Raw genomic sequence first — 16,083 nt, 5'->3', positions numbered from 1 at the left:
TTCAATGATCTGATTCATCTTGAATGATTTTGAGGTTTGAACTGGTGGTTGGACAAAATAAGGGTAATTGTGCTATTTTACAAACCAAACAATCAATTGATTAATGGAGAAAATAATCAGCAGATTAGTTAGTCCATAATGAAATTAATTTTTAGTTGCAGTCTGATACAAAATAGTTATAAATGAGCTGCTCCTTAACTACAACAGTAAGATTTTGCTTTTACATCAATGCATGAGTAATAATAAGGTAACAATATATTATATAGTATTACAGTCACAGGGGGCATTTATCTGCATCTAAATACTTTAGGTAGCCTATGTTTTAACTTAAGTAACATGTTTCAATGCAGATCTTTTACTTGTGACATACAAGTATTTCCACAGTGTAGCTAATAGAATTGGTACTTTTTCTCAAGTAAAGGATCTGAATACTTCCTCCACCGCTGCTTCCAAACTGTCCTGATCAGCGCAGGTGAAGTTGTGTAAGTTTGTGTGGTTGTTTCCTTTTTAAGTTCGCCAACTAGGTCATCTATTTGATCCAAACTACATAATCACCCCTTTACATCACTCATACTAGTGCTAAATTTTTTTTTTTTGTAATGTAGGTTTCTTTGGAAAGTTATTTTAATGCCAATAATAGTTGACTTTTAACTGAACAGATAAAAAAAGCAAACGCTGCGCACACGGAGGGGAGTGGAGAGAAAAGGAGGGGACGGGTGGAGAAAGTGGAGGAGTGGAGAGAGAAGGAGGGAGGAGTGGAGAGCACGAGAGAGGGAGGGGAGCGGAGAGGCGGGTGGTGGGAAGCCAGGAGGAAAAACATTAGCCCTCATTTCTCTTCACTTAGGGGAGATTTCTTGTTTCTTTCCAGGACTGCAGCTGGCGACGCGCAGCCCGGCCGCAGGACGCACGCCCAGATAGCAATTTATCTTTGGCCCAAATGTGGCCCACATATGCAGTTCTCTTATGGCCCACATTTGGCCTTGAATGACGGCGCTGACCTCAGGTGAGTGTGGCTCCCGAAACTCAGCCACAGGCCCCCCTAATGTGGCCCAAATATGCAGTTCTCTTATGGCCCACGTTTGGTTTAGTTTGAAATGTAAACAGACTACAGATAACTAGTTACCCAGTTTAAAAAGTAACCATTTTAATTACTTTATCAAAGTAGTGAAATTTATTACATCTGATTACTTTTTGATTAGTATTCTTAACATGTTTATAACTGGGCTATACAGCTGAATAACCGTGAATTTAAACCAGGCAGTTTGAACCTCACAGTAGTACCAACATAGTCAGACTTATAAAATGCAATATCTACATAAAGCTACATATAAGCTTTTTAATTGAAAAGAATTTTTCAGATGTAACCCCATTGTAATACTAAATTAATTACATTTTTCCTCAGTGACTAGTTACATGCAGTTTCTTGCTCCCAAACCTATAGAAACACAGTGAACCAGCAGCTATCAGGGTGCGGCAGCTGACTGATGTGCATTCGCAGACTCAAACAGTTTAGAATTACAAATTTACAAATGTTCCCTAAATACCTCAATTGCCTCAGAAATGCCATGGTAGATGCTTGCTAGCCCTAACCCTGCACCCAGAGAACCTCTAGTGCATACCCAGTTACTGCAGTAAGGAAAGTCAGACGGGTGTATGGTAAAAGTTAGCTTGAAAATAAAGTTTTTAGGCAGCTTGGACTGAATTTTGTAATGATTTTTATTTGCACATGTGCTCCTCATACATTTAACAGTTAAGACTGGTCCTGGCTGGTTTCTGTCTCAAGTTCTCTGGCTGTTTGTCTTTTTAACTCTGGAACTTGGAGATTGTTTCAAGCTACAAATTGCCTTGAACCTTTTCAAACTCAAAAGTGGGCCTATGTTGACAACACCTGACCAATTTGGTGTTCCTAGCTTCATGTTTAGGTTAAGTGTGTTCAGTATTATATATATACTATATATATAGTTTTGTCATTTTAAGAAAAAAGGAACACATACCAATATTGAACATTTGAAAACACACTAAAAGAAAATGAATCTTAACATTTACTAAAATAGAACATGTTAATAGTATAAAATGAATCTTAACCAATCTATAAAACAACTATTTATATGTGTGTGTGTGTGTGTGTGTGTGTGTGTGTGTGTGTGTGTGTGTGTGTGTGTGTGTGTGAGGGTACCCCCAGGATCCTCCAACTTAAATTCAAGGCTTTTTAAGACCTTTTTAATACCATTTCAAATTAAATTCAATGCCAACTTCGTACCCATTCCGACAGAAGTATGAGGGGAAAATGTAAAATCTGTATACATTTTTCAACCCTAGAAAATAATGATGTACAAGTAGGCTACTTGAATTAAATAAAACATTTTATTTAAATTATCAGTCATTTAATACAATTTACTGGATAATAATATAATCGAATTAAATAAGATATATTACACTGCATAATTTTACTTTTGGTACTTTAAGTATATTTTGATAATACTTTTGTACTTTAACTTAAGGGAGATGTTGAATGCAGGACTTGTAACTGACAAGTAACTTGTAACTCTACAACACAGTTTTTTCTACTTTTACTGCAATACATGATCTGAGTAAGTCTTCCACCTCTGTAAATCACCTGTAACAGTCATGCATGAAAACCTGCAGCAATGTTAAACACTGAAAACACAGCTCAGTTCAGCGTTTACTTGCAGCTCTGCTACAGTAGCAGATAGTCGTAAACATTACCTGCCGGTCACATCGTCTCTAAATAGTCCACTCACACTGAAGTCCTGCACAGATCAAGAGATGTTAGAGTCCGATGACTGCTCGATACGCTGCCCTTCTCGCCCTCTCCGAAATCTTTTTAGACAGGTTGAGTTGAGCCTCGAGCGCAGTCAGCACCACCAGCCTGCCGTACTGGCTCGTCCTGAGGGCCTTCTCTGGTGTCTGTTGAGGAAAACAAACACAAAACACAGAGTGAGGTCTGATGTAACAGACATAAAATGGACTGAGTCTTTAAAGTACATATCTTAGAGTTTTACTTACATTTTGTAGCCTCGCTATAAACTCCCTCTCCTCCTCCAGTCCCGAGGTCCCTGACTCCTGGTAGGGGACAGGGGTTTCGTCCTCGGAACTGGAGGAGGAATCAGGATTGCGGGACCTCTTCCTGGTGGTGGAGGCTTCTGGTGACTCTGGTGATGGTACAGTGGGGGTGAGGGCCTGGCGGAAATCCCTCATCCTCTTTGACTGGGCCACGTTCAGGCTGAGGGCGTAGAAGCAGTCAGCTGTGGCCGTGTTGTGGCACAAAGGTGGCCACCATCTTCTGCTGCTCGGCAGACAGGTTGTTCTTTGCCTTAAAACAGTAGAAGAGAAAAGATTGCTACAGCCAGCAGAGTTTTAATGAAATCCAGCATTAACAGATGAGTGACTGAGGAGAACTCACATGAGCAGACACAGCAGTCCTTAGGTCGGTGAAATTGGGGGACCCTTTAAGGCCCATCTCCGCCCATGCGTCCTGCAGGTGGTGCAAGAAGTTTTAGCATGGGCCCTTCTTAGCCGTGAAAAAAAACATCTGGTTCAGTGGCTTGCTGGCCGTCCGCAGCTGCAGCCACCTCTCCAGCCAGCGAAACTCAGTCTCCAAGAACATTTGGGCCGCCCCAAATGACTTGTCTTGTGTTCCCTGACACAGAAAACAGACTCTTTCAGAGGAAACAATAACAAAAACAGACTCACAAGCAGTGATGACAACAGTACACAAGTCGAGATTTTAATACTTACAGAGATCACAAAGAGAGGGAGAGAAGACAAAAAAGTATTTCAGTACACGGAGGGGAAGATAAACACACACAAAGACATCACTTTGCATGGCAGGCTTTCGTTGGAGATGGACTATTTTGGCTATTTTCGAAAAAGGGATGCACACTTACCAAGCAGCTTTGGGACCCCCAGTTTGGCTCCCTCCTGGCACCACTTCAGGTCCTCGCAGGATATTATCCTGGCCATCTTGCGGCTTTTCACTGCCAGCTGGTGCAGGACAACGTTCCTGGTTATGTCTGTGAGGCACTTTGTGACGGTGCGTAGCACGCTCACCACATCCATCGCAGTGAGGCAAAACTGGGCAGTGAAAATAAAGTTTGGTTATTTGGTGGCAACTTTGGTTTGAGTAAAGCTGCAAACTTTTTGAAGTCAATCGACTCACACAGTTGTGTAGACATCCCAGTATCAATCCACATATTAACCCACGCTTCCTCCTGATTTTGGTGTTTCTGTCCATAACTAGCAAAGAAAGATTGTTCTTGCTCGGGCTTTAACTTCTGGATATTCGGCAGCGTTGCCACAACGGACCAAATGGCTTCACTCGCATCTTTCTCCGTCGCCATTACAGAACTACAACTCTAGCGCATGACCTCAACGTCATCGTTCTCAACCACTCCCTCTGTTTGCTGAATGGACCGGTAAAGATTTGGCTGGAGAAAACCCAAGACTATACCACAAACCCAGACGTAGTACTGAAAGGAAATGAAAATTGAGCGGAAGTACGTAGGAGGGCAGAGCCAGGTTACAATTTTATAGCATTTGAAAAAAAAAAAAAAAAAAATGTAATGGTTTCAAAACAGTGTCAAGACTAAAGTTTGACAGTTTGTTGTTCACTCAACATCCTCTGATCTGAACTATTAGTCAAAAAAATGCATAATTTCTGCTTTTTTTTTAACTCAAAAATTAGGTATAATGTCATTTAAATTAGGTTTAAAGACCATGAATTTAAAAAAATTGAGAAAAATTACAAAAACATGTATGTGATGTGCTACCGCATCATCTGTATAATAGGTGTGATTGGCAAAGGACAAAAAGCAGGAAAATATACGGCGCACCCATGACGCTGTGACAGCCCCCTCCCTCCCCTCACTTTTTTTTTTTTTTAAATAAACCATTAAATGGCACTTTCTGGAGAGTTTTGTGCAAAGAAATGGAGAAATTGAGTCTTACATGATATGTAGGTATTAGGGTATTTAGCATTTACATTACTGTTTATCAGTCATCACTTGATCACACATTGCATTACCTTGTTATAATATAAATAATAATAGTGCCACATGAAGAGACAGTGCAGCATATGATAGTAGCAACAGCTGAGAAGATTTGGGTCTGTGGTGACCAGGTCCACCTCACACAAACTTCCTTCTCCCATTCTCTCTCCTTACTACCACACCCACACCAGCCCACATTACCACGCCCATGCAGCCCCACCCACGGACATTTACGGATTTTTAAACATTTAATGTAACTGGCAAACAATGCTTTCTACTTTTTAAAGAGCACACGTTTATAACAAATTTTTATTTATGCCGTTTGTATGCTGTTACTGTCATTCTCTACAGTATGTAGGTATGTAGTATGTGTCTGTTCAATTGTCCGTGTTTCTCTCTGTTGACACTGTACATATTAAGTTATAACTCTAACTCTGCAATTTAAATGTTTTTTTATGGCCGTCTGTGATTATACTTCAGGGTTTTTCCTTGCTCAGAATTTGTCTTTGCGGGAACACACAAAGCGGGGGGGGGGGGGAATCCAGAAATCACAAAATTCTGGTGGCAGGTAACAATTCAAAATACAAAATATAATGGAATATTATTATATTCAGTAGTCCAGTAAGGAGGCTTTCACATCCGGGACACTTGACCCTAAAGTCCAGTTGTTTGTAGGATTGACTTAGGCTACTTAATCAGTGATGTTGAATATAGCCTAGAGTGTAACGGACCACCACAGTTCATACATACATGTGAACCGCGGATTAATTGCAGAGTTTAATCTACATAGTGTAAAACTACTACGTGAATGGGGCACAGCAGAAAGACAGAGCACAGCGACGCTGCTTGTTCAGGGTTTTCATGTGTACTCCTATAGGCCTACACTTTGCATCAGGCGTTAAAATCAATTACTCAATTTAAGTAACCTCTGATCGGGTCGTAGCAAATTAAGTAGCTACACTAAGTTCAAGATTACGTGTTGGTCATTCTCAACACCTTTCTACCCCTGCCAAAAATGGTGCTCCTAAAATATTCCTCACTGCAACTTCTCAACGTCATCTGCTGCGTCGCTTCAGCTTGCATTGCCAACATAAAATAAAAATATTGTCCCGTTGTCGGCTTCAGCTAAGAAGATAGTTCGCCCCCACATGTCCAAAATTCGTATTCAAATAACCTTCCGCAACGATTGCAGGCTCTTTGGTGGAGCTCTGCTTTGAATGAAGTTACATTGTGACAAATTAATGGACCACTTGCGGAGTGATATGAAGACATGAGTCAGAGGCACAAAAAACGCTGACAGCAGTGACCGGTCATTATGTTTACCAATACCCCCGACCCGTGCCTTGCGACACCCCGCCCCCCCCCAAAAAAAAGCGGATTTGCATGATTTACGAGAGCTTCATTTTCAGGTCAGAAAAGCCGGATTTCCGGAATTATCCGGAAGAATCACACCCCTGAAAATGCAATCCATTTACCATCTGTAAAACAGAGTTTCTTCACAAAGAATAATGTGAAAGCACTGCTTTAAATTTTGTGTTTACCAGAAATGTGCTCAAAATGTTCTTGGAAATAATCAATTTAGGATGAATAAGCATTAAAAAAAATGACAAATTGACTAAAGAAATGTAAAGAAATCACACTAACTCAAGATAACTACATCCATGATTAACAAATCCATCTTTAAACCGCTTTCAAATAACCACAGAAACAAAACATAATTTCAACATTATAGTTATTTAATTACATCAAATATGAAAAACACATCCATGGTTTTCTGTTCTCACAATTGAAAGAAAATCAAAAGCTCACCGAAACTTTGCCTCATTCTTAGTTGTCTTGGCAACGTATTGATTTATTCAGGTTGCCGTAGAAATGTAATTCTGATGCTGATTATTTAAGGCAAATTCTAAATTCACAAACACCCATTGACAACCAGCCTCTTACTCATCAATAGATTACTAAATAAATCATTTATTTACTTATTTTTTATTAAATTTACCGGCTGAAGTTGGGGACGTATTTCTTTTTTGGATTTGTTTCGCTGTGAGAACACGGGGATTTGTTTACCGCTGAGCAGTGACGCTAGTTTTGCACCAAATACATTACACATAATGGAGAGAACAGTTTTATAGTTGCACGTGGGGGCTTTTGTGCTCAATGCAGAGCTTGTTTAGCAGGACTGCTGCGTCCCAGGATGCTGGGATACTTCTCCGCTCATCTGCTGGTGGAGGTGGAATGTTTTAGGAGCAAAGCATCATGGGACGGGATGGAGGGCCGGTGTCAGGCTGTGTACTAACTTGTGTTTGGACCAACATTAACGTACATGTAGAAACGCGATGGGAGTGCATCTGATAAAAAAAAAAAAAGATCAGTCATGTTTGCATTTTCAGAGTTTCTCCATCTTTCAACTGTAAAGGTTTCCTTCACTTCTCATAAAATTTGGAACGCTTATCCCGGACAAACTGTGCAGCTGAGCTCCTTTAACTCATCATGTCATCATCAAGAAGCTGAGCTGAAGCCCAAACCAAAACATTGCAAAAATTGCTCAATCGGTGTGGACAATGTTCTGTTTGTTCAAATGTCCGGCGTGTGTATTAACGCTTAATTCATCTTTGAAGAGTGGGGTCATCCTTGTAGAGTCAGGGGTCAATGCTATGTATGAGTGTGTGTGGTTTGTGTCACTGCTCGTTCTGCTGCGTGTCTGTGATGGTGGAGACGGCACCCTGGCCCTTGCTGACGTCACTGATACACGCCCACTGACCGTCCATCGACTCCTTCCACAGCGTCACCTATGACAAGCAAACGCAATATTTGGTGCATCCATTTTGAGAAATACATCAGTGCAACGAGAAATACATCAGAAAAACACATTAAGAGCAAAAAAAAAAAAAAAACCCTCCTAATTCTCAGAATCACATTTACATTAGGGGGGGGGGGGGGGGACGTAAACAAGGTACAGGTCCAGTACACGTGCCTGTATTACAATGTATACGCTACCTTGTTGTCTCCTCCTGACACAGCCAGTATATTTCCAGTGATAGACCAGCTGACGTGCCAAACAACATCACTGAATTTATGGAGCAGTTTGGCCGTCCAGGTGTTGCCTGCTGGGTCGTCACACGTCCAGATGAACACGCGTCCGTCCTGAGGGAAGGAGCAAAGGAAACCAAAACCTCAAAAAGATTATCGCCCACTTAACTGTGGTGGTATGGGACCAAGCAGACAGTGTTTGGTTTTGTTCATCAGCTGCATATAAACGTTTATTCCAAAATGACTACAATTGCTTTATAAAAAGCAGCAAAGAAGTTCAACGCAGCCCATTGAGATGTTCTGTGGGTTTGATTATCCGCTTCACCTTTAATCATGCACCAAGTTATTTGAGAAATGACTGAACTGTTATCTCTGGCTCCGCCTTGTGGTACAGATTTAAAAAAAAATCCCCAACATGTTGAACATCTGCCAGAGAAATCAAATCTCAATTTAGTTTTTCTAAATAACCTGCGGATAATAAGTGGTAGTTTCATCGTTTGGACGGCGATTTCCTGGAGATTATTTTAGGACACATTTAGACACATGATGATGCCTTTAATCCCAATAATTCTCACCTGGGAGCAGCTGGCGATGGTGCTGGTGGGAAGGCCAATAGAAGGAGCCCAGCCGACGTCCCTCACCCAATCACTGTGAGCCTCCAGCTTCTGGTCCTCCTTCCACTGACCGTCCTCCTCTCTGGAGGCAAGAAGTGACAATCAATGACAGTTACGTAAGACATAAACCGTCAGCTCCTTGGGCCTTTACTTTAAAAAAATAACTATTTTGGTGACAAGAGTCAGAGACAATTTAGCGTTGCTCTCCTCTAACGTCGTGTGACTCACGATCGAATGTTTAAAACTAAAAAGGACCAAAATTTGCATTTGTTACATGCATTCATTTTTTTTTTTTTTTTTTTTTAAACCCTGCACCTACATGATCCACAATGCAACTTGACTACAGACAAAAGTCTTTTTACAACTTTTTTTCAACTTTGTTTTAGCTTCTGCGAAAACTCTATATTTAAACACCTAATTCTAATTAAACAGTGTGGGTGATTCTGCTTTACAAACCATGTGATTATGCTCTGCCCCTTATGTGTCTCCATCTCAGGTCACTAGACACAACACAGAAAAACACGAAACGCCGTAGAAAGCCTATTAAACCACAACTTACTTCCAGAGTTTGACCAGGTTGTCGCAGCCTCCGGAGACAAAGCGTTTGATGTAGTTTGGTTTCTGACCCGATGGCTGATCAATCAGGCTGCCGGGAACTACAGCAGGAGCCCAACTCACTGCGTTACAGCCAATCTGCATGAAAAATACCAGTTTATTAAACAGGCACATCTGAAAATCAGCATGACCGAGTGAAGAACAGTAGGATAAGCAGAGTTAGGTAGATACTTAAATATTAGCTCTGCAGTAAAAAGAGTCCCAAACTCACAGTGTGTGCGTTGCTGATCTTCTTGACGTCCCACTGCTGATCCCCGGTAAACGTGAGAAGGGAAATGGCTCCGTCTGAGCTGCCGCAGGCCAGGATCAGACCAAAGTCATAGGGACCCCAGCAGACAGAGTTCACTGCAGAGACACAGAAGTAGATTTACAAACACGACCAAAGTCGCAAGAAACACCCAACGCACTCTGTGGCTGTTACCAAAACCCTGCAGTTTGAAATTGATTTTACTGGAGGGAGGGAGAGGAATAAACAATCAAAAGTAGGGCTGTCATCGACTAAAGAAATTCTTAGTCGACTAACACTTGTATGATTTTGTCGATTAATCGATTAGTTGATGTAATCGACAGAGCTGTGCTCTTTGAGAGGTGGTTAAGACTAGAAAAGCACAATATAAATGTAGTTAATTAACCATCTGTAAAACTGAGTTTCTCCACAATTAATCCTGCAAAAGCACCACTTTAAATCTTGTGTTTACCAGAAATGTGCTCCTAAGTTTCTTGGAAATGAGTAATTAAGCATGAATAAGCATAAAAAAATGACTCATCAACTAAAGAAATCTTAGTCGACTAAGACCAAAACGACCGATGAGTCGACTAATCGCCTAAGAGGTGGCAGCCCTAATCAAAAGGCTAACATTTAATATATAAAACAACTAGAGACTCCAACACATGGATCATTCACTGATTTTACTGGAGGAGACACAGAGACAAATTGACAAATATAAGTAGGGTTGGGTACCGAAACCCGGTTCCACTATGGAACCGGTTCCTATGCAAGCGGTAGTATTCGGACCGGATTAGAACGCAAATTTCGGTTCCGAAAGCGTGTCCACGCTATTCTCCAACATGCACTCTACCATCACAGCTGATAGACGGCTTTTTGTACACGCTCCGAAACGGACGTAAAAAGAATCACACTTTCTCTGTAGTCTACCATTCGTAAATGTAGGCTGCTTTTAAAATGCCATATTTTCCCTCTGGGCTCACCAAAACGGACGTAAAAGCATATTAACCATTCATTGCACGTGATCGCTAGTAAACATATTACACTTGCTCTGCTAGTCTATCGTTCAGGACAAGACTCTGGAGCCTAGTGGTGGGGGAGGCGGGACAGCCTCCCCAAATTGTCTGCCCTTTCAAACTCATACCTGTGTGTCCAGGCCTCTTGGACACCATCTGAGAGAGTTTTCTCCTGTGCAGGACATGCCATAAGTCAGGAGAGGTGTCTTATCTCGCCAGAGAAGGCAAATATGGTCATTATTCTGCAAAAGAACTGCTAAAGTTTGAAGCTGGTTGGCATACCAACTCAACATTTATTTTGTTGGTACTCGTTAATAGTTATTTGTTAAATTATTGTAGTTATGTGTTACGTGACTTAGGTTTACTTATTATATAGTTAAGTACTTTAAAACGTTAATATAATGTTAAATTTAAATCATTTTCGATAAAAAAAAATTCATAAAAAAAACTCCATAAAAGAGCCTTTCTTTGATGTCATTTTTCAGTTTTTCAATAATCGGTTTAGGAATCGGAATCGTTTTAAAAGTACCGGATCGGCATCGGAATCGTAAAAATCCAAACGGTACCCAACCCTAAATATAAGGTACATAAAAAACAACTTCTACAATGTTATTTCACCTGGACGCACAGTAGAGCTACTGACCTGATGACTCGTGGCCGCAGTATTCATACATCTTGTCCCAGGCTCCGTTCTCCTCCTTCCAGATGATGACTTTACGGTCGTAGGAACAGGAAGCCAGAATGTTGCCGAACATCGGGTGAGCCCACGCTACCTGCCACACGGGACCCTCGTGGCTACACAAATACAGAGACCCAAATTTTGTTCAAATGCACGGTGAACTCTAAGTGCGTTAAACTAATTATGTAATAATACAAATAAGTCAACAATAGAAGGACGAGCTCACATGGGATGTCAGTCTTACAGCCCAGATTAAAGAACGGATTTACCAAAATGTCTAATCTGACAAAAGAATTCAGTTTTACAGGAGACAAACTTTCGAATAGAACATTCATTTACCACTACTTATTAAGTGGCTCCAGTTAAGTGTGCTGCGTTTATCTATGTGAAGTGACTTAGGCTCCCTGGTTTGGTTGTGGAACGATGGTATCTTACCCTCTGAGGTCTGCTACCAAGATCTGCCCTCCATTTTTGACATCGAAGATCTTTACGGTGCGATCAGAGGAGCAGGTAGCGAGTCGTGTACCGTAGTAGTCCATCTGGGCATCGTGCTGAAACAGACAAAACAAGACATAAAGGCCTGAAGTGAGAAAATAATTCTTCGCCCGCATCTTTCATCATTTTACGTTTTCAGAAGACAGACAGTGTCAAAAGTTATCAACAAAAGAATCTATGACTGCAACATGCTAATGGGAGCAGATGGCGCTCTGACAGTATACACACAATGAACTGTTGAATAGCCCCTATCAACAGTTTCTGTTATTAACCAACAGTCCTCTGATGCGATGTTTAAATGTAGGTTTGGATAGTTTCCTAAACTTTAGCCATCATACCAAAAAATGTGGCACAATCAGCATAACTAGTGGGGGTGCACGATTCAGAAAATGTCACGATTCGATATCGATTTGAAGGCTTAAGATTCGAAAACGATTCTCGATTCAAAAGAAATGATTCACAGTATGTAAATGTAGCTACTCTTCCCATTTGATTGCAGTAGACATACAAAAAAAATTAATAATAATAATGTAAAAAAAAAAAAAAAAAAAAAAAAAGAATTGCTTTTTGGAATTCTATGAATCGATTTTGAATGGGTAGAGCTTGAATCGCGATTTGAACGTCAATCGATTTTTTTGCACGCCCCTAATAACTAGACTGCGGCTGTAAATCACAATGTTGTCATCTGACGGTGTGTATTAAAACGGTGGAATGTAACTAAGTACATTTACTCAAGAACTGTACTAGATTATAAATTTGAGATTCTTTTACATTACTTGATTCTGTTTTCATGCTTTCTACTTCTCTACATTTCAGAGGAAAGTAGTGTCCTTTTTACTTTACAATATTTGACGGCTTTAGTTACGTTGCAGAAGCCTATAAAATATGTTTTGCTGAATGAAAAATGACCCAACAGTATTCATACCGCTGAAACAATTAGTCAATTTATCAATTAATCGATCGGACAGAAAATGAACTGGCAACTATTTTGATCGTTTAAGTCATTTTTCATGTAAAAACATTTGATGTTTACAGATTTACAAATGTGAAGATTTGCTGCTTTTACTATTTTTTAATGATGTTGACGTTTGGTTGGTTTGGTTGTACAAAACAACCATCATGAAGGTGTCACTTTGGGAATTCTTCTGACTTTTTACAAGCTAAACAATCAATCAATTATTGGAGAAAACAATCCGCAGATTAATCCGTAGCGAAAATAATCATTAGTTTATGGTTCAAAATTAGCTCCAGCTCAACCAACTCCAAAAGTAACATCCTGCTTTTACATTAATGCACCAGTAACAATCATTTAATGACAGAATATATAATAGTGGTCATTTTTATCCTTTTACATTTTCATGATTACAGTTACATACTTTTACTGAAAGAACATTTCCAATGCAGGACTTTTCCTTGTAACTGAGTATTTTTACAGTATGCTATCTATGGTGGTATTAGTACTTTCACTTAAAAAGGTACACTGTGTAGGAATTTCTCCCATCTAGTGGTGAAATTGTATTTTGCATTCAAACGAATAGTGCTCTCTAGCACCTCGCTTTTTCAAAAGCGTGTTGCAACTAGAGATGGCCCGATACCATTTTTGGCTTCCCGATACCGATTCTGATACCCTGAACTTGCGTATCGGCCGATACCGAGTACTGATCCGATACCAGTGTCATATATTTTATTATGTTTTAACAACTTTATACTACTATCCCTGTATGGATGTGATATGATTTATATCTTTGTTGTCACTCTGGCTCAGGTTAAACTCTTTGTGAAACATGAACAAACACAAAGAATGAACGCCACAGAACTTTCTTTTATTATGCAGTTTGACAGTCAGTTATAACGGAAAAAGAACATAATTAAACTACTTTAACGTAGATTTTCTTTAGGGCTTTATTACGTGGTATCGGATCGGTGCATAAACTCCGGTACTTCCCGATACCAGCGTTTTAAGCAGTATCAGAGCCGATACCGATACTGGTATCGGTATCGGAACATCTCTAGTTGCAACTACGGTAGCCATTACGTACCAAGAAGCTATAATTCCATTTTTCGCGACGAGGATTCCTTTTCCTGTGGCTCGGCATAAGTATGATCCTCCATTATGAACTAAAGTGCAGTGCAGGCTTTCAAATTTGCCGGGGCAGTGACAAGCGCATCTCACTGATCTCCTTCTCCGTTTCAGCTGGTTTCAGTCACGTGACGCTGGCTCTGAACGAAAACGCGTTGTGGATTCGCTAGACGGGTAGGCTAGTGCTTTATCTACCTCTCAGCGATTAAAGTTTTTCAAAACGGCGGGACGAGATGGAAGCCTCCTTGGACTTGCCCATCCAATGTAAATACAGCTTCGCTTACGAGGATAAGTCCGATCATTGGAAGAGGTAATTTTACACCAATGAGGACATATTTATGAATGACGACATCGATTTAAGCTAATAAAATACTACACTAGATAGTTGTTAGAAAAATTATGATACGTACTTTTCCCCTGATTAGTATTAAAACTGTTTGCATTATAACAAGACAAAACACTGTTGCTGCTGTCGCCATCTGGTATCTGGGAGCCACTGTCTTGTCCTTGTCTGGAGCACGGTGTGATGCGGAGGAAAGAACAGGCGTTCCTTGACTGAGATAACTGACGACATTGACTATGGACTATAGAGTTTTATCACATTCCACTTGGTATAATAAAAAGCGGCTGTAGAGAGCTATTCGTTAGGTCACTTCTGTACTCATGAGAGTACTGTAACTGCCTCCTTGTGTTCACAAGTAAAAATGAACTTTGATATATCTTCAGTGGTCCTGTCTAATATTTGATAATGTAAATTATTCTAACAATAGTTTACCTTTAAGTAACATTTTCAATGCTGGACTCTACTACAATTTGGAGGCAAATATGGTACCTTGTACCTGCACTACATTTATTTGATAACTCTGCTGATTCAGATTGATAATACAAAATATACTTAACAAATACATTCTGATGTATTACTAGAGGTTAAGATAAAACTTTACTGATCGCTTGGTGAAATGTACAAGCTACCCAGCAGTAGAGCTGGGCAATATATCAATATTATATGGATATCGTGACATGAGACTAGATATCGTCTTATATTTTAAGTGTTGTCTTTTCCTGGTTTTAAAGGCTGCATTACAGTAAAGTGATGTCATTTTCTGAACTTACCAGACTGTTCTATCTGTCCTATGATTTGCCTTTACCCACTTAGTCATTATATCCACATTACTGATGATTATTTATCAAAATTCTCCAAAAATAATCTACCAATAGTCAACCCTACAATATCGTTGCGGTGTCGTCATCGAGGTATTTGGTCAAGAATATCGTGATATTTGATTTTCTCCATATCGCCCAGCCCTACCCAGCAGCATACAAAGTAATTACAATGAGCTCCGTCTTCACCAGCCTTAAAGTGATGAACACCTTAATGAATCAATAATTATATTTCCAATAATATAACATATTATGGGTCATTCTACATAATGTGTACTTTTACTTTTGGTACTTTAAGTATATTTTGATGCAAATACTTGTACTTTTACTAGTACGCTTACACCTACCTCAATACTTCCTCCACCACAGTGTATTGATATTGACTTAAAGCAGCAGCAGCAGCCACCCTGTCAGCTTGGACTACCGGTCTGTCAAAGTCTGTTTCCTCTTACATTAACATGAACCTAACCCCGAAATTAATGACACGTTAAAGTGGAAACACTGACTGACAAACATGCAACATGTCAAGATTTACGTTATTGCTGTATGTGCTATTTTGGAATAAACCCCTGTCTCTTTAGCTAACGTTAGCTTCAATTACCAGCTGACGTTAGTTAGCTAACTAGGCTAAAATGAAAAAAAGGAAAACTTACGATCATGTCCTCGTGAGAGGTGTCCACCGTGTTGATAACGGAAACCTGAAATTCACAAACAAATAAATCAGCATTTAAATAGCACGGAAATATTGATATTATTGCTTTAAGGGTTAGCTAGCTCTCTAGCATTAACCTGTCTGCTAACGAGCTAGCTAGCTAGCTACTTGGGCACGTCAGCAACTAAACGGTCAACGTTAAAACAACACTAAAGTCAGCAAACGGCTTCACCTGCCGCTTTAATGAAACGCAATTACACTCACCATGACTGCAGCTAAAGCAGACAACACTGCAGAAAAGTATTCCTTGTTTTGTTGTGAATTAATAAACCAGGTTCAACAACTATTCCGACGTGGCAACAAGTACAGAAGCCGCTTCCCACACGGGGTCCGACAACTGTTTCGACCGGCTGAAACTGGCAAACTGGCAAACAAAGGTTCCACATACCAAAACTTGAATTTGCATTAGATAGCTATCTTAGAGCAGTAAATAACAAATAAAATAA

The 16,083-nt window shown here is 40.0% G+C and overlaps 1 protein-coding gene across 3 annotated transcripts; it reads right to left on the bottom strand.

The window, feature by feature from the left end:
• Nucleotides 1–2,112: 2,112 nt before the first annotated feature.
• sec13 (SEC13 homolog, nuclear pore and COPII coat complex component) lies at nucleotides 2,113–16,065 on the bottom strand. Of its 3 annotated transcripts, none has more exons than XM_031277325.2 (10): nucleotides 15,842–16,065; nucleotides 15,579–15,623; nucleotides 11,625–11,740; nucleotides 11,154–11,305; nucleotides 9,480–9,613; nucleotides 9,213–9,346; nucleotides 8,615–8,735; nucleotides 8,007–8,153; nucleotides 7,689–7,798; nucleotides 2,113–2,142 (listed from the first exon to the last, which is right to left on the bottom strand). In XM_031277325.2, coding segments are annotated over exons 1-10 (963 nt in total). In that variant the 5' UTR covers nucleotides 15,845–16,065; the 3' UTR covers nucleotides 2,113–2,141. The 3 variants fall into 3 exon arrangements, with proteins under 3 accessions (XP_031133185.1, XP_031133184.1, XP_031133183.1); XM_031277324.2 differs by lacking the exon at nucleotides 2,113–2,142 and adding an exon at nucleotides 2,151–2,169 and having other exon boundaries at nucleotides 7,684–7,798; XM_031277323.2 differs by lacking the exon at nucleotides 2,113–2,142 and having other exon boundaries at nucleotides 6,725–7,798.
• Between the last annotated feature and the right edge of the window lie 18 nt (nucleotides 16,066–16,083).

Source organism: Sander lucioperca, chromosome 6 (genome assembly GCF_008315115.2).
Source record: "Sander lucioperca isolate FBNREF2018 chromosome 6, SLUC_FBN_1.2, whole genome shotgun sequence".
Lineage (NCBI taxonomy): Eukaryota > Metazoa > Chordata > Actinopteri > Perciformes > Percidae > Sander > Sander lucioperca.
The sequence above is the reverse complement of the archived record's forward strand: the minus strand, read 5'-3'. Positions and strand labels throughout refer to the sequence as shown.

Bases quoted from the DNA above. Each gene is read 5' to 3' on its own strand.
- sec13 (XM_031277325.2), bottom strand. The intron at 11,306-11,624 runs GTAAGATACCAT...GTATTTGTGTAG, and splicing joins TTGGTAGCAGACCTCAGAGG to CCACGAGGGTCCCGTGTGGC. The intron at 7,799-8,006 runs GTAGCGTATACA...TGCTTGTCATAG, and splicing joins TGTCAGGAGGAGACAACAAG to GTGACGCTGTGGAAGGAGTC.